The 26,689-nt window shown below is 41.2% G+C and overlaps 1 protein-coding gene and 1 long non-coding RNA gene across 2 annotated transcripts in view; both read right to left on the bottom strand.

Moving 5' to 3' along the window:
• Positions 1–258: 258 nt before the first annotated feature.
• Positions 259–8,461, bottom strand: LOC126006020 (uncharacterized). The gene is made up of 3 exons (XR_007494831.1): positions 8,369–8,461; positions 6,833–7,049; positions 259–327 (listed from the first exon to the last, which is right to left on the bottom strand). It is a non-coding gene; the product is annotated as an uncharacterized LOC126006020 (long non-coding RNA).
• Positions 8,462–19,055: 10,594 nt separating this feature from the next.
• Positions 19,056–26,689, bottom strand: part of USP45 (ubiquitin specific peptidase 45) — a 63,198-nt gene continuing 55,564 nt past the window's right edge. Inside the window, exons 15-17 of the mRNA XM_049771326.1 lie at positions 25,646–25,732; positions 21,226–21,379; positions 19,056–19,525 (exon numbers count right to left, since the gene is read on the bottom strand). Coding sequence (XP_049627283.1) covers positions 19,395–19,525; positions 21,226–21,379; positions 25,646–25,732 — 372 coding nt within the window. The 3' untranslated portion in view covers positions 19,056–19,394. The remainder of the gene's footprint in view (positions 19,526–21,225; positions 21,380–25,645; positions 25,733–26,689) is intronic.

Here is a 26,689-nt window from a genome sequence, read left to right on the forward strand (position 1 = left end):
TGCCTTTTAAATTCTAGCACCCCATATAGTTGGCCCAACTCAGGAATCAACAAGGAATAATCCCTGAGCACAGGCTCAGGAGTTAGCTCTGAGCACAACTGAATGTGCCCCCCCCAAGACAAAACCAGAAATCAACCTACTTTTAGAGCCCTAAAAATACTCAGTCGAGCTCTGAAAAAACCTGTCATTCACATCTTTAAATGGTAACAAAGAGCAAACAAATATCAAATGCTATTTGTTTTACAAACCTCAGATTGACCTTCTTTCTTAAAACTTAGGTTGATTCAGACTATAGTTTAGAAGCATAGCAGCAAGATTACTTAAGCCCTGAAAAATAAAAAGAATATTTTTGTTCTCAAATTAGGAAGAGCTACTAGAAAAAGCTTTATAGGGGTACAGCATAAAATTATGATCATATCCAAATTAATTTTTAACATTTACTTCCTTAACTACATACTGAGAATTTTTCGTTGTAAAATAGAAATGGAAGACAAAATTTTAAAAAACATCTTTTCCGGGCCCGGAGAGATAGCATGGAAGGTAAGGCATTTGCCTTTCATGCAGAAGTTCATTGGTTCGAATCCCGGTGTCCCATATGGTCCCCCGTGCCTGCCAGGAGCTATTTCTGAGCATAGAGCCAGGAGTGACTCCTGAGCGATGCCACGTGTGACCCCCCCCCCCAAAAAAAAAAAAACATCTTTTCCTTTCTAAATATCTTATTATTTACTTGAATGATTCACTAACAATGTCAAATCATTTATGGTTGTCTATATGCTGAGGAAAAAGGGAACATTTGAAAAGAGCTCACTCAGCAGGTACTAATTTAAATACAATAAGTAACAATGTGGGCCTGGAAGCAGCCGATCCAGGACCAAAGGTGGTTGGTTCGAATCCCGGTGTCCCATATGGTCCCGTGCCTGCCAGGAGCTATTTCTGAGCAGACAGCCAGGAGTAACCCCTGAGCAACGCCGGGTGTGGCCCAAAAACCAAAAAAAAAAAAAAAAAAAAAGTAACAATGCAATTCATTCAGATTTAGTAAATAATCTGTAACTTCTTTTTCTCTATTAATTCAATTAAGAGATTTTTCTATAGAATTTTTTTTTCTTTTTGTTTTGAGGTCATACTTGATGATGCTCAGGGCTTACTCTTGCTATGCACAAAGATCAAACATGACAGTGCTCAGGGGACCATCTGGGGTACTAAGGATCAAATCTGGGTCTGCTGCATGTAAGGCAAGCACTCTACCCACTGCACACTATTGGTCCATCCACCCACAGAATCCTAAATTTAAAAGAAAACACCAAATGGGTCTATAGAACTGAACATAAACTCATGGTTTTGAGCTTAAGTTTAAAAATAACACCAAGTGAGTCTACATTAAAATTAACACCATCTGGGTCTACAAAACTGAGTATAAACTCATGGAGGGAAGGGAAGGAGCTAAGGGTGCAGGGATTCTAGTGCAAAAAAAGATGAAAGTTAAAAGTCAAGAAAGAAGGAAATATTTAATAGAATGTTTCTATTAAACTCTACGTTAGAAGGTTGATTTGGCAAGAGGATAAGTGCTGGGTATATTGGTAGAACACCAAATGTACATAATTTTATATATAGTATTATATAGATAGTACAGCAGGTAAGGAACTTGCCTTGCACATGACTAACCCAGGTTTAATCCCTGGTATCCTATATGGTACCCTGAATACTGCCAGAAATGATTCCTGAACACAAAGCCATAAGCCAGAACACAATTAGATGTGGCTCAAAACCCAACAAACAAAAACAAAAAACTACTAGTAAGGAATAGGGAGTGAAAACAGAAACAGGAATTTTTGTTTTCTGTATCCTTTGAATTATTTTATCATAATTTTGAGTGTTTTTTTAATATTTAGATTTTGCATATATTTGATTTTGGACCACATCCAGCAGTACTCAGACTACTCATTGCTTTGTGCTCAGAAATCACTCCTGGCAGGCTGAGGGACTATATGGGATGCCAGGGATAGAATCTGGGTTGGCCATGTGCAAGGCAAACAACCCTACCTGCTATGCTATCACTCTGGCCCCTACATGTAGATTTTTTAAGGAAACAGTTGGTATAAAGTATCTAATAAAAACTTGTGCATGTTTCAGTAGCTAGTACAAAAGTTAACAAACTTATTTGGCATACTGGCTCCTTTTCAGGAAAAAAAAAAAAACTACTCAACACCTCCCTGAAATCTACCTTCTTTAATCAGAGGCATCTACCAACTAAACCTTCGATTACTACCATGCCCCCATTCCATTCCATTCCAGCATACACTTTGAAAAACACTGACTTAGTACAGTGGTTGGCAACCTTTTTTTTTTTTTCAACTGAGCCAAATCTCGCCAAAACCACGATTGAAATTTATTTTGAGAGCCACACAGGGCGCGCACTGACAGAGGCTAGAAGCAGAGTCCTGACTCCTGGAGCGGCCACCCGGCACACAGAAGAGCCAAATTAAAAGTGTAAAGAGCCGGGCCCAGAGAGATAGCACAACAGCATTTGCCTTGCAAGCAGCTGATCCAGGACCAAAGGTGGTTGGTTTGAAACCCGGTGCCTGCCAGGAGCTATTTCTGAGCAGACAGCCAGGAGTAACCCCTGAGCACTGCCGTGTGTGGCCCAAAAACCAAAAAAAAAAAAAACAAAAACAAAAGTGTAAAGAGCCACATGTGGCTTGTGAGCTGCAGGTTGCCGACCACTGACTTAGTACATGCTGAATAAAGAGTGGGGTTTTTTTTAGCCTATGTTTCCAAGAAGATGGACCCTTCCAAAATATCCCAGCATAAATCACAGGACACACATTTTAAAGTTCCATATAACTCAGCAGAATAACATAACTTCATACACTAAAAGACATCTGACAGGGATGCAGCTTAGTGGTAGGGAAGCATATCCTGAATGTATGAGGTTCTGGCTTTGATATCCAACACCAAAAAATCAAAAACATAAAACAAAAATTAAAATAATACAAAAGAAAAATAACAGTCATGATTCAAAGCAATAGTACAGTGAGCAGGGCACTTGTCTTGCATACAGTCAACCTGGCTTAGGTCTCTGTTGGTCAGGATTACTCCTGGCAGGCAAGGGGGACCATATGGGATGCAGGGATTCGAACCACCATCCATCCTGGATCAGCTGTTTTCAAGGTAAATGCCCTACCGCTGTGCTATCTCTCCAGCCCATGAGTTAACAGTAATTTGTTAAATATAACTGAATTTAATATGCTCTAAGCGGTTGGACTGCTGTTAAAAAAAAGAATTCCGGGCCGGGCGGTGGCGCTAAAGGTAAGGTGCCTGCCTTGCCTGCGCTAGCCTAGGACGGACCGCGGTTCTATCCCCCGGTGTCCCATATGGTCCCCCAAGCCAGGAGCAACTTCTGAGCACATAGCCAGGAGTAACCCCTGAGTGTTACTGGGTGTGGCCCAAAAACCAAAAAAAAAAAAAGAATTCCCTAAAATAGGCCAGAGAGAGAAGAGGAGATTTAAGGCATTTGCTCTGAAGGTAGCGAACCTGTTTGAACCCATACAAAACATAGGAGCACCAAAGCTCGGTGCAGTGACCACTCCTGAGCATCTCAGGTATGGCTCACATCCTCCTTACCTCCATTGAAATAATTTAATAATAATAATAATAATAATAATGCTATAGATGATAGTGTTCATGAGATTCACTTTGAATTTCCACGTGTTGTTTGAATTCAAACAAGAATCACCCACAAGAAATGCTTAGAATTATCTGAATTCTCTATAAAGCATTGCCCATGTTGAAGAATATTCACTTGAGTCTCAATGAAACTTATGATCAAGAAATGTATTAATAGTCAACAATAAAAATGATGTTCTAACATGACTATTCTAATTCTGTAACATAAAAACTCATTTCCAGGGGCCGGAGAGATAGCATGGAGGTAAAAGCGTTTGCCTTGCATGCAGAAGGTCGGTGGTTAGAATCCTGGCATCCCATATGGTCCCCCGAGCATGCCAGGAGCGATTTCTGAGCATAGAGCCAGGAGTAATCCCTAAGCACCGCTGGGTGTGAACCCCCCCCCCCCCAAAAAAAAAACTCATTTCCAGGGAGCCAGAGAGCTCAAAGTGCTGAGTATATGCTTTGCATATAGAAGGCCCAAGTTAGCTCTCTGGAAGTAAGTCAAGGTCCCGAGACTACAAAGTCTACAATTCCACACATGCACCAAACCCCCTCACAAGAAACCAATTCCAATTTACTCATTCTTCCTTTAGCCTTGATTTTGAAGATCCTATTTCTTAAGTTTGGATAAAATTATTACTTTTAGGCAACTAACTGTAAAGCTTCCCCCTTGATGAGGTCAAATGAGAATGCTATTTTCTTGGAAACAATCTGGATTATGTTTTGCATTAGATCACCCAATTTCAACTGGAGGCTATAAAAATACAGCTTATGGAACCAGAGCAATAAGTACAGCAAGTAGGGTGGTTTGCCTTGCACACAGCCAACCCAGGTTCAACCCACAGCATCCCATATGGTCTCCTAAGCCTGCCATGAGTGATTTCTGAGTGCAGAGCCACAACCCCTGAGCACTGGTAGGCGTGGTCCAAACACCCGCCAAAAAAGTATATGTACACAAATACACATACACATACACACACAAATATGTGCACATGTATAAATACACACACATAATTTACGACTATAACAAATGTTATATGATTTAAAGGTATGCTGAATTCTTATTCCTATCTCCAGAACCTGTGGCATCATATTCAGAGAGGGTTCTTGCAGATATTTTCCAGTGAAGATAAAGCATATTTGTAAGTCACACCCAGTGGTGCTCATGGGTTACTCCTGGCTGGTTCAAAGGAGCGTATGTGGTGCCAGGGATAGAATCCAGGTTGGTCCAGTTCAAGGCAAAACCTTTACTTGCTGTATTATAGGATCAACCTAAAATGAGTATTCTTAAGTTCTTAAACAACAATTGCAAAATATATAGAAATATCTATCTTTTGATACATAGCAAAGGGTGAAATGCTGTATCAAACATAAAGTTTAAAAACCACAAATCCAATAATCCTTTTCACCTCTCACATTCCAATCCTACATATTAAATGACCAAATTTCAAACTCATGGGACCAGAGCGATAGCACAGCAGTAAGGCATTGCCTTGCATGGGCCCAACACAGGACCCTGGTTCGAATCCCATCATCCCATATGTTCCTCCGAGCCTGGAGTGACTTCTGAGCACAGAGTCTGGAGTAACACCTGAGAATTGCCAGTGTGACCCAACCCACCCCCCAAATCTTCAAAGTCAAAAATAATTCATTTGTTGAATTCATATTAGGTAAAAATGGCATTATTAAGAGTTGATCTTGTTCATCTGGAGAAATTGTTTTGGATAACTTATGGAGCACTAATTTTATTATGTACTAAAGTTCTTTGGAGCCTGTTGATAAAATATAGCAACAAATTGGACGATACGTTTTTAAGTGTCCAATACGGTGATAACTGAAAAGAAATGAAAATATCTCAGTAGTAACAAATATCAGGTCTTGATTTTAAAACCATTCCTAAGAAACAACTTATTCGTAGTATACACAAAATGAGAAATAATGCCACCCTTGTCCCCATCCCAAAAGGGAGCATCCTCATCCTTAAGTGCCAGGATATAGAAAAGTGAGAAACAGAAAATAACAACTTGGGGACGGAGAGTCAGCATGGAGGTAAGGCATTTGCCCTGCATGCAGAAGGATGGTGGTTCGATTTCTGAGCATAGAGCCAGGAGTGACCCCTGAGCACTGCCGGGTGTGACCCAAAAACCAAACAAACAAAAACCAAAAAAACCCCCACAAAAATAGAAACTAATTAAATAAATAAAAAGAACAAGCACATTAAAGGAAGACAACAAAAAACACCCCTCCATTTTTGGGCCACACCCAGTAGCAGCGCTCAGAAATTACTCCTGGCAGGTTAGGGGACCGTACAGGATGCCAGGAGGCGGTGTGCAAGGCAAATATCCTACCCACTGTACTACCACTCTGGCCCCACAGAAAGTACTCTTAAAGTCAAAGTTTGAACAATCTGATCAAAATTACACAGTGATGGATTACAATACATACTGTGAAAAAATATCAATGCACAAAAGAAAAAGATTAATCAGGAAGGAAGAATGCAGAAAGATAGTACTGGTTATGGATCTTGTCCTGCACACTGCCAACCCTAGTTTGCTGCCCATACTACAGAAGGTCCTCTAAGTTCCACTGGAAGTATGCCCTAAGTACTGACAGTATGGCTCCCAAATCCAAAAATATGAAGAAAAATGAAAATGCAGAAAAATTTCAAAATGAATTAAGTAAGAGTCTCCTCAAAAGGAGAGGGCATATTAACTCCCCACTCAAGTGTTGACTATGTGAAGAGTAGACTATCCAATGACTACAGTATGGAGAGGATGAGGCAGATCAGGCCTAACTTTAGAAAAACACTAACTAAAGCAAGTGTCAGATTCAGTATCAAGGTAATAAATCATATACATATGAAGGGTACATTGTAGCATATACTCTTGACAGGATGTGATGGAAAAGGCACTTGGCCTCTGGAATCTTTCCTCAAACTTGTAACACCAATCTGTATCTGGGGAAAAATTCTAATAATGGGGCCCTTATACTCACACTGTCAATATGCAACTCCAAATACACAATATACAACTTCAAAATTGTCAATGTCAAATATTAGTTGGTTACGACTGCCACAGCAAAGAACCAGGTTAGTGGCTTGAGCAACAAACTTATTTCCCATAATCAAAATGTGAGCAAGCAGGGTTGGTTTCTTGAGGGCTCTCACCTTGGCCTGTAGTTGGACCTCTGATCCTTGTGTCTTTACAGTGTTTTCTCTGCGTCCTAATTTCTTCTTTCAAACAGTCACATTGGATTAGGGTTTACCCTAAAGACCTCATTCCAAACACAGAAACACCGAGGAACTGATGTGAGGACTTCATATTTTGGAGGAACACAATTCAGCAGTTGCAGTCACTGAAAACAAGGCAAGCCTAAAAATTGTTCTGGGACAGAATAAAGACATTAGCTAGAAACCTAGGAAATAGGAGTAAACTATGAACTTCAGTTAGTGAGGATGTGTCAAAACTGGTCCTTTAATAGTAAGAAGCAGCTGGATGGAGGAGAGGGGTACTAGGACACAGAGCTTGAATGTGGCGGACACTAACGAGCAAGCAGAGCCAGGAACAGCCCCTAGAAACGCTGGGTTTGGCCCCCACCCAAGAAGTAAATGCACCACAGTGGTAGAAACCTGGGGTGGGAGTAAAGGGCTATATGGGAGTTCTGTTCCTCCTACCCAATTTTCCTATCATTGAAAAAGCTTGAAAAACATAAAACTTTTTTTTAAATTACCAACTTTAAACTTAAGACATTAAAAGCCAAAAGAAAAAAAAGCTCCAGGACACCTTAAAAGAAATTCTCTAACTGTCCTAGTAGTGAACTTCAATGAAGGCACTGCTTTCCTTTTTTTTTTTTTTTTTTTTTGCCTGGCCACATGACATTCAAATTAGAAATGAATCCTAGGGCCCGGAGAGATAGCACAGCGGTGTTTGCCTTGCAAGCAGCCGATCCAGGACCAAAGGTGGTTGGTTCGAATCCCGGTGTCCCATATGGTCCCCCGTGCCTGCCAGGAGCTATTTCTGAGCAGACAGCCAGGAGTAACCCTTGAGCACTGCGGGTGTGGCCCAAACACCAAAAAAAAAAGAAAAAGAAAAAAATGAATCCTAAAGGGTTAATTCTATAACGACGTAGCTCTTCTAAGATCAACCGCCCACGGCCAAACCTGGACGACTGGCCCCTGCAATCACGTGACCACCGGATCCACCACCGGAGAGCAAGGCCCGGGCGCGGAGGGTCCTTCTGGCTATCGCGGGGATGGGGGGAAGACTCAAGAAAAATACAAACTAAGGAACCTAATTGTAGGGAAGAGACCGCGTCGGCCCTTGACCGCGCCTGCGCAGTCGGAGCCGCGCGCCTAGCCGGTCCCGTGGGGGGCGGGGGTCCTCGGCCGCCCCAGCTCCTCCGCCTCAGGCGGGGACTCCCACTGCGCATGCGCTCTGCTAAACGGCCGTCCCGGCGCCCAACAATTCGTCCCTTCTCAGGCGACCAGAAACTCGCAGCTAAGAGGAAGGGGCTAACGAGCGCCGGCTTGAACAAGATCTTTTGCTTCTCCTCCACAGCGCCGCTGTGGAAGCGGCTGAGGTGAAGCGCTGGCGCCGAGCGGCTTACGCAACCTACGTGTCTCCGTGACGCTACTTTGGCTCCTAAAAGTGGGAAGGGTGGAAGCCCGGCATGCCCTCGCACGCAGATGTCCTCCGCGACTTACCCACTCCGGTTCCGGAACCCCGTTGTCTGCACCGTCCCCGCCAATGCCTCCCCAACCTTTCCGACGCTCCTTCTAGTTCACCGACGAGACAAGATGGCGCCCGCTGGGGTTCACCCGGAAGTGAAACAAGAACGTCCGTGCGTCCCCTGAAGCCGTGCAGGCTCCCGGCTCGGGTTCCGCGCACGTGACCGTAATGGGGTCGCACGTTCCCGCGCCATCTTTGTTAAGGGCAAGAGCACACCCGCCTGGTGGGAAGCGTGCAGATGCTTATTTCCCTACGATACTTCTTGATCTTTCCGATCGGCGTCACGCCAACGCGTGGAGCGCCCGCGACGTCTTGGCACATTTTCTTTTTGAGCGTCGTCATTCTGCCCGAGGAGAGAGGGTTTCCCTTACTTCAACCGGCTTCAAAAGGGAAGTCTCGCTCGTGGCGGGGCTTTCAAACTACGGAAGCGCCGCAGGGTCAAACTGAACCATCTGCCTGTTGCTCCTGGAGCGCGAACGACGAAGCGGACTGACGGTGCGGGACGTTGGGCCTATAGAAGGAAGGTGGAGGCGGCCGATCCGTACCGTTGCGATAAGCGAAGGATTTCGCAGACCCCACCGAGGTCGCTTTGTTGACTTGGACACTTTGCGCCCCCTTCCGGAAACGGAGCCTAAACTCCACAGCACTCAGCTGGGGCTTATGTCTGGATCCTTCCAGGCGACTTTAGGAAAAGTGGCGGGCTAAGTTCCCGCAGCTCCTGAGAACAAGATGGCCTCCGGGAAGGGAGGATGCGCGCGGGGTTTTCTTGGAGTAGAAGGATTCCCAGTTTGCAAAGGAGCTGTTTCCAGACTCTACACAGAACGCCAAAATGATCCCAAAGTACTCTTTCTCGAGGAAATCTTGGAAAGTGCCTTTCTAGAGCTGTGAAATGGTCTTATGACACCAAATAGTTAATGATTTCATTAGGAATGGTAAAAAATAAATTTAAAAAGCCAGTTGCGGTAGAAATAGAATACAACTGGATGGTGAAAGATATGAGGATGTAGAATCTCCTTTAAAAGGAATTAAATATGTCTGAACAAAAGCCCAGACGCTACTAGATATACCATGTTATCAGTGCTTTGCTCTTACTGTGATTAAATTATCCAACGTGTTTTTGGTTTTTGCATGGAACCTGATTTTCATCTGAGAAACATTCTGAAGATAGAAGGTTTCACCTACTTGAGTGAAGCTTTCATTTTGCCTATCTTCTGTAAATACCTTATGATTTCCCCGTATCTGCCCTCCAACTAGCAAGCAAACTACTCAGTAGAAGTTGTTGCATTGGTGAGATGATTGAATCAGCATGTTCTAGGTCAGGAAAAGACATTGGGGGGTGGGGCGGGGCACTGGTCATATATACAGGGAAAACTCGTCTGGAACCTCAGCTAGCCCCAAAGGAAAAGCTTCCTATCGTAGGAGAGCTTTGAAAACCCTAGAGATGGGGCCAAAGTGATAGCACAGAGGTAGGGCATTTGCCTTGCACGTGGCTGACCCTGGACGGACCGGGTTAGATCGCATATGGTCCCTGAGCCTGCCAGGAACAGTTTCTGAGCCAACAGCCAGGAGTAACCCCTTAACACCACGGGAGGAGGGGAGGGAATGGGAGAGTAGGGTGGAGGAAAGGAAGGGAAGAGGAGGGAAGGAAGGGAGGGAGGGGAAGAAAGGAGGGAAGGAGGAATGAAGGAAAAAGGGGTGGGAAGGAAGGAAGGGAGGGAGGGAGAGAAACCCCAGAGATGGGATCCGAAGGGTGTGTGCCTTCTACCCAGCTGACCTGGGTTCGATCCCCTGCATCCCATAAGGTCTCAGGAGCTATTTCTGAGCGCAGAGCCAGGAGTAACCCTTGGGCACAGCTGGGTGTGAACCAAACCTCCCTCCCCCAAAGAGAAAATCTTCAACCTCATTTTGGCTACCATCTTTGCAATGGTCCTTGTGGGAAGGGGATGGGGGGGGGTATTATTTGCAGATAGGGAAAAATATGTCAATTTTGTTGCCAAAGGAAAAGTTGAAGACTTGCCCAAATCTCGAGATGTGTGCTCAACTTTACCCTATGGGCATATTTGTCTGCTGCTTTCCTTGAGATTACTTTCTTGAAGATATATTTCCCATTCTGGGAAATCCCACTTAGAATATGTACTTGACACCAGAGAAATCTGTGTTCTCTTGAGCACATAACTCAGTCTTCCCTCCCTTTATTTCTTGAATAAAATTGTTTTACCTCACTGTGTCCTGAAAAGCCTAAATACATTTGGGAAACAACTTTCTTGCAAAGAACAATTCTTGGTCTACTGGATTCCTGGGTCCCACAGCTCCCTGAGAAGTAGGGTGCCAAAAAATAATCTCTCAGGCTGAGAAGTGGAACCCTGGTACAGTTTGGCACCGCCTCATGGGATTAGTGAGGTGCAATTTATCTGTACCGTGCAAATCTCATAACCGACTCATCCAGCTTAGATTTCCTCAGGCCCTTCCTCCGTCACCTGGGTAAGTAAAGAAGGAACCCTTCTCAAGGCTACAACTTCTCTCCAACTCACTTCACATAAGAAGACTCCTTCTGATGGGAGTCACCTCTCCCTCCAATCTGCCTTCCAGCAGGCCACACCTGGTGCTCAAGCAGGCTCAGTGTTCAGAAATCACTCTTGGGGAACAGGAGCCATAGCACAGAGGTAGGGCATTTGCCTTGTTGCCTTGCAAGCCACCGACCTGGGTCCAATCCCTGGCATTCCATAGCAGGTCCCCGAGCCTGCTAGGAGCTATTTCTTGAGTGCAGAGTCAGGAGTAATCTCTGAGCACCTCCGGGTGAGACCTAAAAACTTAATAAGATCACTCTGGGTATGCTGGGGATTAAACCCAGATTGGTGGCATGCAAGGCAAACACCATACCTGCAACACAGGTCATTTTGGAAAATCACTGTCAAATGGAGATAATTTATGACTATGGGTGTGTATGAAGGTTAAGGAGACAGACTCACTGTCAAATGGAGATAATTTATGACTATGCTCTGTGTGTGTATGTGTGTGTGTGAAGGTTAAGGAGACAGACTCAGTCAGTTTACCAGATCAGAAAATTAGTTTTACACTGCCACCTCCTTTTATCACCATGCTTCAGGAAGGTAATGTTTTATTGTAGCTCTATGATGTCATAATCTGGAGATGCTATGTTGACCTTTATAGGGGAGTTGGGGTCACATAAATTGTGTTTAGAGATTACTCCTGGCTCTATTCTAGAGAACCACTCTTGGTGATACTCAGAGAATCATACAAATGCTGTGTTGGGAAATCAAACCCAGGATCACTGGGTGCAAGGAAAATTGTTCTTTGTTCAGGATCCTCATATTGAGCCTTTTATCAGAGGGATTTGAACTGAATATAAGGAAAGGAATACTGTGCAGTGTCAAAAAATCATGAGAAAAAAAACGTTGCTAAAGGAGGGAAACAGTAAATAGTTTCAGAATTTATGAGATTGGGGGATAAGTGTTAGCAGAGCAGATAGGGCATATGCCTTGCATACAATTGACCCAAGTTTGATCCTGTACATCCCAATGGTCCCCAGAGCCCTGTTAGGAGTGATTCAGGAGTACAAACCAGGAGTAAGCACTAAGTACTGCTGAGTATATAGCCCCCAAACAAAAAATGGGAATAAGGAAAGTGTTTTAGAATAAATGATAGTGAATTTTGCACAACTTTATGAATATACTTGGTGTCAATCAATTATACACTAAAATAATAAAAAAAAGATAAAGCTGAATATTAAAACAAATGTATACTAGGGATTAAACCAAGGTCTCATTCATACGGACGTTCTACCATTGAGTCACAATCTTGGCCCTTAATAATCATACATTTTGGGACCAGAGAGATAGCACAGCAACAGGGCCTTGCAAAGGGGACAAACTTGGGTTCTATTCTTGACATCCCATATGGTTCCCTGAGACTACTAGGAACAATTTCTGAGCACAGAGCCAGGAGTAACCTGAGTGCTGCCAGTTGTGACTCAAAAATCAAAAAATAAAAAGAATTTCATACATTTTGTTATATATATATATAAAAATTTTTTTTTGGTTTTTGGGCCATACCCGGTGATGCTCAGAGGTTACTCCTAGCTATGCGCTCAGAAGTCACTCCTGGCTTGGGGGACCATATGGGACACTGGGGGATCGAACCGCGGTCCGTCCTAGGCTAGCGCTCACAAGGCAGACACCTTACCTCTAGCACCACCATGCCGGCCCCTGTTTTATATATTATATATGATATTTACCTATATATTATATATGGTGAAAATGATCCATAAAGGGTATTTTGTTTCTAATATAATAAATTTATAAAATAAGGATATTTTAAATCTAGGTAAGTAAAGACAACTATTGATAAAACATCCTGTCAATGGATCCAGAGAGAGAGCATGAAGGCAAGATGTTTGCCTTGCATGCAGAAGGATGGTGGTTCGAATCCCAGCATCCCATATGGTCCCCTGAGCCTGGCAGGAGCGATTTCTGAGCATAGAGCCAGGAGTAAGCCCTGAGCATTGCCGGGTGTGACCCAAAACAAACAAAGAAACAAACCAAAAAAAATCCTGTCAATAATGTGCACTGGAGATTCTTCAGGACCAATTTTGAAGCAGAAGATAAAGAATTTGATATTATATATATTTATACATCAAAAATGCTCAGTAAGTTACATATTTTCGAAAACTGCAAAAGGTAAGGTCAAACAATAAGACTAATATATTATTACTCAAAATTTAAATTATAACCATATTCAAACATTTGATTTATGAGCTTAATTAAATATTTTAAATATCTAAAAATGTTAATCTACTAGATAATATATTAAAGGCTCAATCCTATTGCACAATTTAAGATAGTTCAATCAGATAACATGCAAATAAACTGAAGGAAAGTGGTCAGGATGTTATTCTGTGCTAAAAAATTAGATAAAATCTTATGTTTCACAGCTTGATCTTCAGGAAATTTTATTGTATACATTTTATTGTATTTTATTGTATAGAATCACTAACTAAAATCTGTAGTGATATATCATACAATGGGTAGTGTCTGACTTTACATGTAGCAGAATCTTCAATTCCCAGCATCCCCTATGGCTCCCTGAGCATCATCATGAGTAAATTCTGAGTGCAGAGTCAGGAGTAATCACTGACCATTGTTGGGACTGGCCAAAACAAAAGCTAAAAAAAAATCATCTGACATACAAGCTTTGTTGATGCATAGAAATAAAACAGGTATGATGAACTCTACAAAATATTAATTTACCACTTCTTGGTTATTAAAAAAAAACAAAAGTGTGCGCCGGAGTGGTGGTGCAATCTTTGTCTGCCTTGCCCGCATTAGCCTAGGATGGACTGCGGTTCAGTCCCCTGGTGTCCCATATGGTCCCCCAAGTCAGGAACGCATATTTCTGAGCACATAGCTACGAGTAACCTCTGAGCATCACTATGTGGCCCAAAAACCAAACCAAACCAAACCAAAAAATGTGGTATTCCACCAGGTGTTGCAGAAAGAATAAATAAAATGACAACTTTTTTTCTGGGGGGGGTAGGTTGGAGGCCACATCTGGAGATACTCACGGGTTATTCCTGGCTCAGCTCTCAAGAATTACCCCTGGCAGTACTCTGGAGACCCTCAGGGATCAAATCCGGGTCACCTGTGCAAGGCACTTTATTGTGACTTTAGTCCCTTTTCTTTTTTTTTTTTTTTTTTTTTGGTTTGGGGCCACACCCGGCAGTGCTAAGAGGTTATTCCTGGCAGGTTAGAGGGAACCATTTGGAATGCTAGGGATCAAACCCAGGGTGTCTACATGCAAGGTAAATCACTCCTTCCCCCTATTTTTATTTTTTAATTCAGTAAAATTTTACTTTTGTAAGTTTGAATTCAAAAATTACTTTTTGAAGCCACCTTAGTGATGTTTCTGGCTTTGCATTCAGGGTCACTCCTGGCAGGGTTCAGGGGACCATGTGGGGTGTTATGAACAAACTTGTTGTAGCCATGTACATCCTACTTATTGTACTATTGTTCTAACACCCCCCAAATATTTTTAAATATATATTTGTTTATATTAAAAATGTAGTTGGCACATAAGCAAAATTTATAATTTTAAATATGGAATACTGAGATTAAAAATACTCTGTAAGTTAGTTCCAAAATAAGGCTGATAAGTTTTGTTTTAATGAATCTTTTATGAACCAGAAGCCAGATTCTGGTAGTTGTATTTAAGATCTGTAAATCATCTGCTTCCAACACCATCTGGAAACTATTGCTATTACAGTCCCTTAACAAGTTAAGTTTCCTTATAAATGTGTCTGAAAATACTCAAAATAACACCAAAAATTAAATATAACTCTCTATATAACCCAGTAGGCTTTCTCTATTACAAAAGTTATCTTTAACACATATTCAGAAGACCCAGAAAGGCATTTCTAAAGTCTAGGCCATTGGGAAATACAAACAAAACACACAGATTGGAGAATTAGCCTATTTAACATTATGAAAATAAATATGCCCAACCCCGTCCAAAGGCATTTTTTTTTTCCTTTTCTGCCTCCATAAGAAAATGATCTTTTGTTTTGGTTGGTTGGTTTTGTTTTGGAGGCACACCAGTGGCCCTCAGAGGTTACTCCTGGCTATGCACTCAGAAATCACTCCTGCCATGGGGCCGGAGAGGTGGCACTGGCCATAGGGCGTTTACCTTGCACACACTAATCTAGTATTCAATCCCTGGCATTCCATATGGTCCCCCCAAGCCAGGGGTGATTTCTGAGTGCATAGCCAAGAGCAACCACTGAGCATTACCAGATGTGGCCCAAAAAAACAAAAAAAATCACTCCTGGAAGGCTCAGGGCATCAGATGGGATACCAAAGATAGAGCCTGGGTCTGCCACATGGAAGACAAACACCCTGCCCACTGTGCTATTGCTCTGGAGAAAATGACCTAATGAAATCTGCACACCTCTATGTATGGCATCTTTTCAAGAGAAAAATTAGGGTACTTAAAATTAATACTTAAGTGAAGGGATGGCAAGTCTACCACCACTGCTCTTGATACTGAGATCTACAATGTAAATTTATTCCAATTTAAGTGAAAAATATTTATACTATTTTTATACAATATATGTGGCTTGGATACTAACTACTAAAAATACATTTCTCCATTTCACTAATAAACTCTATTAAAACATGAGATTTCAGCCTAAAAACAGAATTGCATAATTTCTAAGCTCTGCATCTACAATCATAACTCCATATCAAAATGTAGATGTTAAAAATGCACTTGTAGCATTGATTTATATATACACACTTTAGAGAGTCGAGTCTGATTTGTTTTGTTTTGATTTGGAGCCATATGGAATGCTAACGTTTTGTTTTGGGGACCATAGGGATGGTAAGGATTGAACCTGGTAGGCAATATGCCAGACATAAGGGCAGTACTCTCTCTCCAGCCCCAGAAGCCAAGAGTATTGGTTAAATATTTCCACACATTATCTAAAGTCATTAATCTGTTTTTGTCTGGCTTTGTTCAGGCCACACCAGGCAGTGCTCAGGGCTTATTCCTGGAACTGGGCTCAAAAAAAATCACTCCTGGGGGCTGGTGCGGAGCTATAAGGTGTCTGCCTTGTCGGCACCACGGTTTGATTCTCTGGCATTCCATATGGTTCCCCAAGCCAGGAGCGATTTCTGAGCACATAGCCAGGAGTAACCCAAGCGTCACCGAGTGTGACCCAAAACAAAACCTAAAAACAAACAAAAAATAACACTCATGGCATAGAGATGACATAAAGGGAGAGGGTGCAAACTCAGGAAAGCTGGGTGCAAAGAAAGTACCCTAACCACTGTACTATCTCTCCAGTCCTATTAATCTTATTCTTCATTACTTAAGGAAAACTAGGAACAGACATTTATCAAACATCTACCTGTAAAATGATTAATTGGTATTAATGAATAGGATGGTTGAAACCATGTAGTTTGTGTTTTGTTTCACTACTGGGTCTAAAATGGGAAGTTGTTTTGAAATTTAAACCTTATTTGTTCATGAAAAATGTGGGGGAGGGGTTACCCCTGGCTCTGTGCTCAGAAATCGCTCCTGGTAGGCTCTGGGGACCATATGGGATGCCAAAAGTCAAACCAGGGTCCAACCGGTGTTGGCCGTGTGCAAGGCAAATGCCCCACCGCTGTGCTATCGCTCCGGCCCATTCATGAACATTTTTGACAACCTAATAATTTCTATCCTAAAAGAAAAACTATTATTTTAGTTATTCCATAGAAAAAAATTAGAAATTTTAAGTTAAAAAATAAGAATAAAACAAAAGTTTTGACCTTCATAAAAATGAAAGTTAAATCTACCTGAACTTAGAAATTATGTTTATTACAGACAAAAGAAAGTGATCTCAAAACCCTAAAATTATGATTAATAGTATTTACATAGAGGTAGAAAATATATTCCTCTATTAAGTATAAGAATAATTATAATTTATAAATATAAATTTGTAATTTATATTTCAAAAGTTTCCTTGATTACACTTGCATTAACTTCTATATACCAATCCTGTATGTTTTTTTTTAAAGGGCAATTATTTTATTTATTTATTTTTTGGTTCACACTGACCGGATGACACTCAGAGGTTATTCTGCACTCAAAAATCGCTCCTGGCTTGGGGGGACCCTAGGGGACACCAGGGGGAATTGAACCGTGATCCGTCCTAGGCTAGTGCACACAAGGTGCTACTGCCTTGGCCCCACCAATCCTGTATGTTACAATTACATACAACTCATTTTTTAAAAAACAGTATCTTTTTGTTTGTTTCAGTTTTGATTTTTGGGCAACACCTGGAAGTGTGCAGAGATTACTCCTGACTTCTCAGAAGTAGCTCCTGCAGGTTCAGGGGACCATATGGAATGCCAGGGATTGAACCCGTGTCTATTCCAGGTCAGTCGCATGCAAGGCAAATGCCTTACCGTTGTGCTATCACTCCGACCCCCAATAATATCTTTATTTAAACACCGTGATTACTATACAACTAATTTTTGGAAAGTTAGGGGCAACTTGGTGATTCCCCGGGCTTGCTTATTCCTGGTTTTCTGCTTAGGGATAACTCCTGCAGTGTTTAAAGAATCATATGAGTGACAAGGAACCAGGTTGGCCACATACAAGGCAAGTGCTATCTTTGTAGCCCTCTGTAACTGTATTTTAATTTCTGTGAATCAGTTGCAAATTATCCTCAACAATATCAGTTATGATCTATTATTTATATTAATAAAATATTTGAACATTTTTATAGTTTTCAAAATCTCAAAACAGTAAGGTAATAAACAGTATTTGCAAATCCATATTACTGAAGTTAAAGGTACTTTTTCATTTTTTTGGTTTTGTTGTTTGTTTTCTGTTGGGAGAGGTTTGGGACTCTGAGGTTACTCCTAGCTCTGCATTCAGCGGTCATTCCTGATAAGAGCATGGGGAACCATATGAGATGCCATTATCAAACCTAGTTTGGCCATGTGCAAGGTAAGGGCCCTCCTGACCCATTGTAATATCTTCCCAGCTCCAAAAATGGTATCATTTATTTTATTTTATTTTTATTTGTTTTTTGTTTTTTGGGTCACACCCGCAGCGCTCAGGGGTTACTGGCTCTACGCTCAGAAATCACCCCTGGCAGGCAAAGGGGACCATATGGGACGCCAGGATTCAAACCACCATCCTTCTGCATGAAAGGCAAATGCCTTACCTCCATGCTATCTCTCTGGCCCCTTTATTTTATATTTTTATTTTTTGGTTTGGGGGCCACAGGGGGTTACTTCTGGCTTTGTACTCAGATATTACTCTTGAGACCAGAGAGATAGCACAGCAGTGAGGCATTTGCCTTGCACGCAGCCAATCCAAGCCAGTTGGTGGTTAGAATCCCAGCATCCCATATAATCTCCAATGCTGGCCAGGAGCGATTTCTGAGCACAAAGCTTGGAGTAACCCCTGAGCGCCACCAGGTGTAACCCAAAAACCAAAAAGAAAAAACATGATATTGCTCCTGGCAGGCTTGGGGGACCATATGAAAAGCTGGGAATCAAACCTGGATCAGTTCAGGTCAACCACTTGCAAGGCAAATGCCCTACCCACTGTGCTATCGCTCGAGCCTCATGGTACCTTTTTATATGGTTGATTTATACTTAGTATGAACAGACCTCTAACCCATATTAAGGCATAATTTCATGTAAGTGTGATGTTTCCTGCACATCAATGTCACTAGATAGTTCTGAGATGATTTTAAGAGAAGTACAAGATGATAAACAAACTGCCTTTGATAGTTGTATATTTATTTTAATATTTATTAGAAAAATATAACTGGAACATAAAATGACAGTATGACTATTCAAAACAAGGCTAGGGTTAAAAAGAAAAACCTGAAAAATAGGGTTTAATATAGTAATAAACACAAGAGATAGATTTGTATCTATAAGATCAGGAATATAGTATATGACTCATTTGGGAAGCACTATTTTAAGGAATGATTTGATTAAACCACCATCATTCTGAGTATCATAAAGAAATTTTCTTTCTACTATAAATCACATTGGCTTTCCCATGATATATATACACACATAGATGTATGTGTGTGTGTTTATATCTATTTATCTATCTATATATATTATGTATGTATCCTCTTTTCCTTTTTCTTTCTTTTTCAATGATATCAGGGATGGAATCCAAGATCTCAGGCATATAGGGCAAGTGCTTGTCACCGAGAATGTCCCCAGTCTGGACAAATATTCTTTTAAAACATGGCTTTAGGTTTATTGTAAGAATTCCAATTTGAAAGCACTGAGTAAATTTAGTTTAAAAGGATTCATCAAAAAGGTAAAATTTATGTTCCAGAGCATTTGAGGGATATGCTATTCCTATTAAAGAAAAAAGATGAAAAGGCACATTGCATATTATGGCCATCACTATATCATTTAAATAAAAGCAATCTAAGTAATCATTAGCATAAATAATTAATAAAAATTATAATATTCTTTCATAAAAAAGAAGGTATGCTTGTGCTCTAAGTGCTCTTGCTTCAGGAACCACCTGCACATAAGTGTCACTAACATGAACCCACTGGTCTGCCGTTTCACTCTCAGGTTCCTTCAAACCTAGCAAAACAAAAAAGTATAATTTTATAATAAGAATGTTATGCTCTTACTCAACATTATAAACAATACAGATTCATCACAAGCTATAATAAAGTCCCTTTCTTGCAGATAGCACATTTTTTTCATCCCTTTGTTTTTTGACCATATGCAGCAGTGCTCAGGGCTTACTCCTGATTCTGCACTCAGGAATCACTCCTGAGTGATTTGGTGTGCTGGGAATCAAACCCAGATTGGCTGCATTCAAAGTTATGTGGCTTACCTTACTCATTATACTATCTCTCTGGTCCCTTCTCTTCTGCAAAGAGAAGCAAGGCCTTTACTATACAGTTTAGAGAGGAAAATTCCTCACAGAAGTTTAGAGAAGAAAATTCCAGCTACATGGAAGGATAGGAAGCTACAACATGACGGAAGCCTGTTGGCCAACAGGTAGCTCCTGTCTTCCTCTGCCTTGAGGCCTGAGTTCAGGAAAAGTCCATCTCTGATGGTTTGCTTAGCACAAGCATGGGTCTTCAAAATCATGGTCTGGTCTTGCCAAGACAACCGCAGTATATTAATGCAATGTTTGACTAAATAATATCAGGCTAAATAAAAGCCGAATAAGACTTTTTGGCTAAATAATGGTTTCCCACCCCTAGTTTAAGGGAAAATGGAATTAAAAGGGAAAAAACCCAAAGAGACCTGTCAGAAGGCCAGAGGGGTCAATTAACTACTCTTATCTGATAGTGCCCTTGGCCCACACTACTGGAAAGCCCCACAGATTCAGACACAACTCACAGTGGAGCAGGTAGAAAAAAGATTAAAAAGCAAAAAATGCTAATCCATAAGCAAACATTTTTGTTTTGTTTCTTTGGACATACCCAAGGCTTACTCTTGGCTGTTCTCAAAGATCACTCTAGGAGGAGGTTGGGGAATCATATGGGGTACTGGGAATTAAATCCAGGTCTGGTACATGGAAGGCAAGTGCCTTATAAGCTATATTATCTATCCAGCCTCATGCAAGCACATTTTTAACTGCAACTCTATTCTGAAGGCCTGGCATGCCTTAAAAATATTTTGGTGGGGGCCGGGCGGTGGCGCTGGAGGTAAGGTGCCTGCCTTGCCTGCGCTAGCCTAGGACGGACCGCGGTTCGATCCCCCGGCTCCCATATGGTCCCCCAAGAAGCCAGGAGCAACTTCTGAGCGCATAGCCAGGAGTAACCCCTGAGCGTCACAGGGTGTGGCCCAAAAACCAAAAAAAAAAAAAAAAAAAAATATTTTGGTATTGTCAGAGAAAATGCTACTTCACTGAAATACATGACTCAACACTTCACATCAACTACAAGGGTATATACACAGACTTAAGATATTTAACTAAGGGGTCAGAGAGATAGCGTGGAGGTAAGGCTTTTGCCTTGCATGCAGAAAGGCCGTGGTTCGAATCCCGGCATCCCATATGGTCACCCGAGCCTGCCAGGAGTGATTTCTGAGCATAGAGCCAGTAGTAACCCCTGAGCGCTGCCAAGTGTGACCACCCCCAAAAAAGATATTTAACTAAGAATTATATAAGTAAGCTTATGATGATTTTTCACTTAATTTTATTAAAATACATCCACTAATGTATTCATGTAACCCATAACTTACCTACATCTTATAGGCAAAGAAAAATAAATGCATTTGTTTTTAAGAATAAAATAAAATAAAATAAAATGAGCAAGGCATACCAGAGACATTTCTCTTTCCGGTGATATGTTCTAATAACTTGCTGGAGGGCTTTCTTACTTTCACATAAGCAGTGTAGTGACCTCCTTCCATTGAGCCACTGTGTTCCACTATGCCATAGAGACCATAGAGAACTTGATCACCAGCATTCACATTCTTTCAAAAAAAGAAACCCAAATTATTAATAGTACATGAACTAGTACTGTAAGGAAAGTTAGATCAACTCTATGTATTTCTTTTTGGTTTGTTTGTTGTTTTGGGGTCACACCCGGTGGTGCTCAAGGGTTACTCCTGGCTCTGAGCTCAGAAATCGCTCCTGGCAGGCTCGGGGGACCATATGGGATGCCAGGATTTAAACTACTGTCTATCCTGGATTGGCTGCGTGCAAGGCAAATGCCCTACTGCTGAGCTATCTCTCTGGCTGACCCCCCATATTTCTTAAAATAAGAAACACATATTAAAACTACATTTAGATGGGACCGGTAGGTAGGTAAGGCATTTGTTTTGCATGCAGCCAATCCAGGACAGACAGTGGTTCGAATCCCAGCAACCCATATGGTCCCCTGTGCCTGCCAGGAGCGATTTCTAAGTGCAGAGCAAGGAATAACTCCTGAGCAGCACCAGGTGTGACCCCCAAAAAACCAAAAACAAAACAAAAAAAGCTTAAAAAAAAAACACTACACTTAGAAAACATATTGAAACTACATAAATGGGCCAAATAGTATAATGGATAGGATATTTGCTTTGCACATAGATGATCCAGATTCAATCCCTGGTATCCCATATGTTTTCCTATAAGTCAAAACTAATTCTTGCCAGCAGAACCAGGATCATAACTGGGTATGGTTCCCAAACAAACAAACAAACCAACAAAAAAACAAACAAAAAACCTACACTATAAACATTTGACAAGTAAAGTGCAAAAGCTCATCAAAGTTCTTTGCAGGCTGGGCTGGCAGAAAACAAAAACTCACACACTGCATATGAGAACACAAAAAAGCCAAAAACTCTTAAGCACCCATGTCACATGTAATGTCATGTGACTAAATTTGAAAAACAAAACAAACTCATTAGCAGAGCTATTTCAATTTATATAGCTAAATTACATATGTAGCACTCCAGGAGTCTCAATTTTATTTCCAGGATTCTAGCTCACAGATACATGAACAAAATGTGAAAAATATGTACGACACTGTAAGTTATAGGACTATTTATAAATCAAAAGACTAGAGTAGAATGAGAGAGATCTTAATGGGCTGAAGGAAGCCCAGGATCAACTCCCTGCATCCACTAGGCACCACCAGGTGTGAGCACTGAGCAGTGAGTAGTCCCCAAGCACTGATGAGCATGGTACAAATACATGCATTAAAAAAGATTGAAACAGTCCCCCAAATCTCTAAATCAGAAGGACTGACTGAATAAACTATGATGCATCCAAATGAGAATATGCTGCTGCCATACTTAACTTGAAAAATGGAGCCCAAACTATCCCAAAGCACTAGTTACAGAATAATCTCCACAATATGTTAAGAATAAACGGGGCCGGTGAGATGTCTGCCTTGCAAGCGCTAGCCAAGGAAGGACCGCCGTTGGATCCCCTGGCGTCCCATATGGTCCCCCCAAGCCAGGGGCAATTTCTGAGCGCTTAGCCAGGAGTAACCCCTGAGCATCAAATGGGTGTGCCCCCCCCAAAAAAAAAAGGAATAAAGTAGTGAGAATAAAACAAACTGAATAGAAGAAGAGAAACACAAATTTGGAAGTATGGGGGCCAGGGGCCAAGCTGTCTCAGGTACATTGATAGCGTTAAAAAAAGGACTGTGAACAAGCAGTATAGCGTTTTCTTGCTAGTGCTAACCTAGAACGAACAGCGGTTCAATCCCCCAGTGTCCCATATGGTCCCCCAATCCAAGAGCGATTTCTTTTTTTTTTTTGGTTTTTGGGCCACACCCAGTGACGCTCAGGGGTTACTCCTGGCTATGCGCTCAGAAGTCGCTCCTGGCTTGGGGGACCATATGGGACGCCGGGGGATCGAACCACGGTCCGTCTCCTAGGCTAGCGCAGGTAAGGCAGGCACCTTACCTCGAGCGCCACCGCCCGGCCCCGCCAAGAGCGATTTCTAAGCGCATAGCTAGAAGTAACCTGAGCGTCACCAGGAGCTTTTTCTGAGCACACAGCCAGAAGTAACCCGGAGCACCACCAGGTGTGGCCCAAAAATAAAAAGTAACTAAATATCCAAGCCAAAGGCAACTACAATGGAATCAAGAGACCAAAACTTTACCAATCTAAACTTATAATTGGCCTGTTATACTGGCAGGCTGGGGGACAGGAGAGGTGGTATGGGATGCAACTGGGGAACACTGGTGGAGGGAGGTAGATACTGGTGGTGGGATTGACCCTGATTCATTGTATGTCTGAAACCCAACTATGAAGGACTTTGTAAATCATGATGGTTTCAATAAAATAAATCTGACTGGAACAAAAATGAAGAAAAAATAAAAGATGCATAAAATTACTTTAAATATAAGTTATATAGAGAGTTTTTCTTTTTTTTTTTTTTTTTTGCATTTTGGGCCATACCCAGTGACACTCTCAGGAGTTACTTCTGGCTCTGCGCTCAGAAATCACTCCTGGCTTGGGGGACCATATGGGATGCCAGGATCAAACCCAGGTCTGTCTTGAGTCAGTCACGTACAAGGCAAATGCCCTATCGCTGTGCTATCGCTCATCTTCTCATATATAGATATCTTTCATCTTAGAATTTATAAACAAGTAATAATACAAGAAAAATTATCTTATTTTTCTGTGGTGTTATAAATTAAGTTCAGGGCCTAATACATACATGTTTTCAATCTACCACTCAGCCATATTCTAGTCTTTATAAACCATAATTTTTCATTTAAATTATTATATTTCATTATATCCTACATATTAAAGAGATAATTTTGTGCTGGATAATATATTATATATGACATATATATACATATATATACACATATATATACATATATATATACACACACATATATATATATATTGGTTTTGGGGCCATACCCAGAAGTACTACTGCGTGCAGATCCAGTAGTATCCCCTTAGCATTGCCAGGTATGACTCAAAAACCAGGAGAAAAAAAGCCAACTGTCATTAGGTACCACTTAGTAAAAGAATAATCACAGTTTGTATGAAGTAGCTTTATACCATGGGGAGCAGAAGAAAGGGTGGCAATAATAAAGCCTTTCTAAGTTCAACTATCTATTTGTAAGAAATAAACAAAGGAATAGTCAAAATCTATATCAGAAAGATGCACTAGTTATATTAACAAATAAACTACAAGTCAGGGAGGAGAAGGAAAAAGGGAAATGAGAGTAGAAATTGTATATTAAAAGAGTCTAAAAGAATCAGAGAAAGCCAGAGTGATAGCACAAAGGGTAGGGAGTTTGCCTTGCATGCAGCCAACATGGATTTGATCCCCAGCATCCCCTATGGTCCCCCTGAGCCTGTCAGTAGTAATTTCTGAGTGTAGAACCAGGAGTAACCCCTGACTGCTGCTGCTGTTGTCCAGAAAACAATAAAAAGAAAATGAGTAAGAGAGCTAGTATAGTGGTTAGGGCATTTATTTGCCTTGAATGTAGCTGATAAGATTTTGGATTCCATGTGTGGTCCCCCATGGCTTCCAGGTGAAATCCTTGTGCATAAAGCCAAGAATAAGTCCTGAGAATCTGGGTATATGACATGGCTCACATTTGGATATCCCATGCATGGTGTATAAAACCAAAGTTCATATTTGCATGAAACATTGGGCAGACTGTACCAACAGAAATAGTTCCTGTTGCCAAAATTTCTTATTATACTCTAGGCAAAGTGGATTAATGAATGGATTAATTAATAATGATTAATGAGCTCATAGATGGTCAGAAACAAAATCACAGCACCAGTCAACATTTTTTTTTTTTTTTTTGGCTTTTGGATCACACCCAGCAGCGCTCAGGGGCCACTTCTGGCTCTACGCTCAGAAATCGCTCCTAGCAGGCTCGGGGGACCATATGGGATGCTGGGATTTGAACTACCATCCTTCTGCATGTAAGACAAATGCCTTACCTCCATGCTATCTCTCCAGGGGTTACTCCTGGCTGTCTGCTCAGAAATAGCTTCTGGCAGACACAGGGGACCATATGGGACACTGGGATTCGAACCAACCACCTTAGGTCCTGGATTGGCTGCTTGCAAGGCAAACGCCGCTGTGCTATCTCTCCAGGCCCAACATCTTAAGATATTAATTTACCTCAAATATTAATATATCAGACAACTGGAAATATAGGCATTACATGATTTGAAAAACTTATTGTTATTTATTTCAGTGTGGAAGTGGTGTTACAGCTATATATTATTGGTAAAATAACTTAATCTGATATACGTGTACAGTACCTTACAAGTAGCAGAACAGAATGGTGCTAAATCAAGCGTAAGTGGAAAATCTACATGTCTGTTTACTTTGCGAAGACTCAAGCCAGCCTTAAAAAGATGCAAGAAAATATTAGCATAACAATTCTATTTACACTGAAATCCTTATTTGTTAAAGTATGATGTAAAATCCTAGGAGCCAGAGTAAAGCACCACATGTAAGGGACTTCTCGTCACTCCCTTTCTATAAAAAACCTAATGTATAGACCACGATGAGACTGTCATGCTTTATTTATGTTTTTGGTTTTGTTTTCTCCTTTTAGAAATTGGGTAATGCCTTGCACACAGACTACCCAAGTTCAATCCCCAGCTTCACATGTATTTCCCCAATTCTTTAGCACAGAGCCTAGAATAAGCCAAATGCCACTGAGTATGCCCCCCCCCAAAAAAAAAAGAAAAATAGAAACGAAGAAGAATCCTAGAAGTTACTTTTTCACACACATATAAAACCATGATAAATGACAAAGTTTCTAATTAGGTTTGAAAAATTATTATCATTTGGGGGGGAGGGGTTGGGCCATATCTAGCAATGCAAGGAAGGTACCTGCCTTGCATGTGGCCAAACCCAACTTAAACCCCAACCCTAGAATGAAAAGTCAGTTATATCTAAAGCTTTTGGATAAGCAAAAACTAACAGAACCAATTTTATATGTAGGGCTTTTATAATCTACTTCAAGGATAAATCTCCTCAAATACATAGTAATCACATAATTTTTACTACATATCAACTGCCTACTTATTTTTCTTTATTGGAAAAAAAAAAGACCTAGGAGAGATAGCTTAAAGTGGTGGAGGGAATACCTTGCACACTCAAGCTCCTGATTTTGATATACTGCATGGGATCCCCTAACCAGATTATTGGGGTGGCTGGGATTCTGTTTTGAGAGCAAAATATATTCACACTGATGTGTTTTTTCTACTGACCTTTAGAAGGCTTAACATGGTATCTGATTGCTCTCTTTTCATTTGATTTGAAAGTCTTCCTTTATCACATTGCTTTAACTTAAA

This window comes from Suncus etruscus, chromosome 4, assembly GCF_024139225.1.
Source record: "Suncus etruscus isolate mSunEtr1 chromosome 4, mSunEtr1.pri.cur, whole genome shotgun sequence".
Lineage (NCBI taxonomy): Eukaryota > Metazoa > Chordata > Mammalia > Eulipotyphla > Soricidae > Suncus > Suncus etruscus.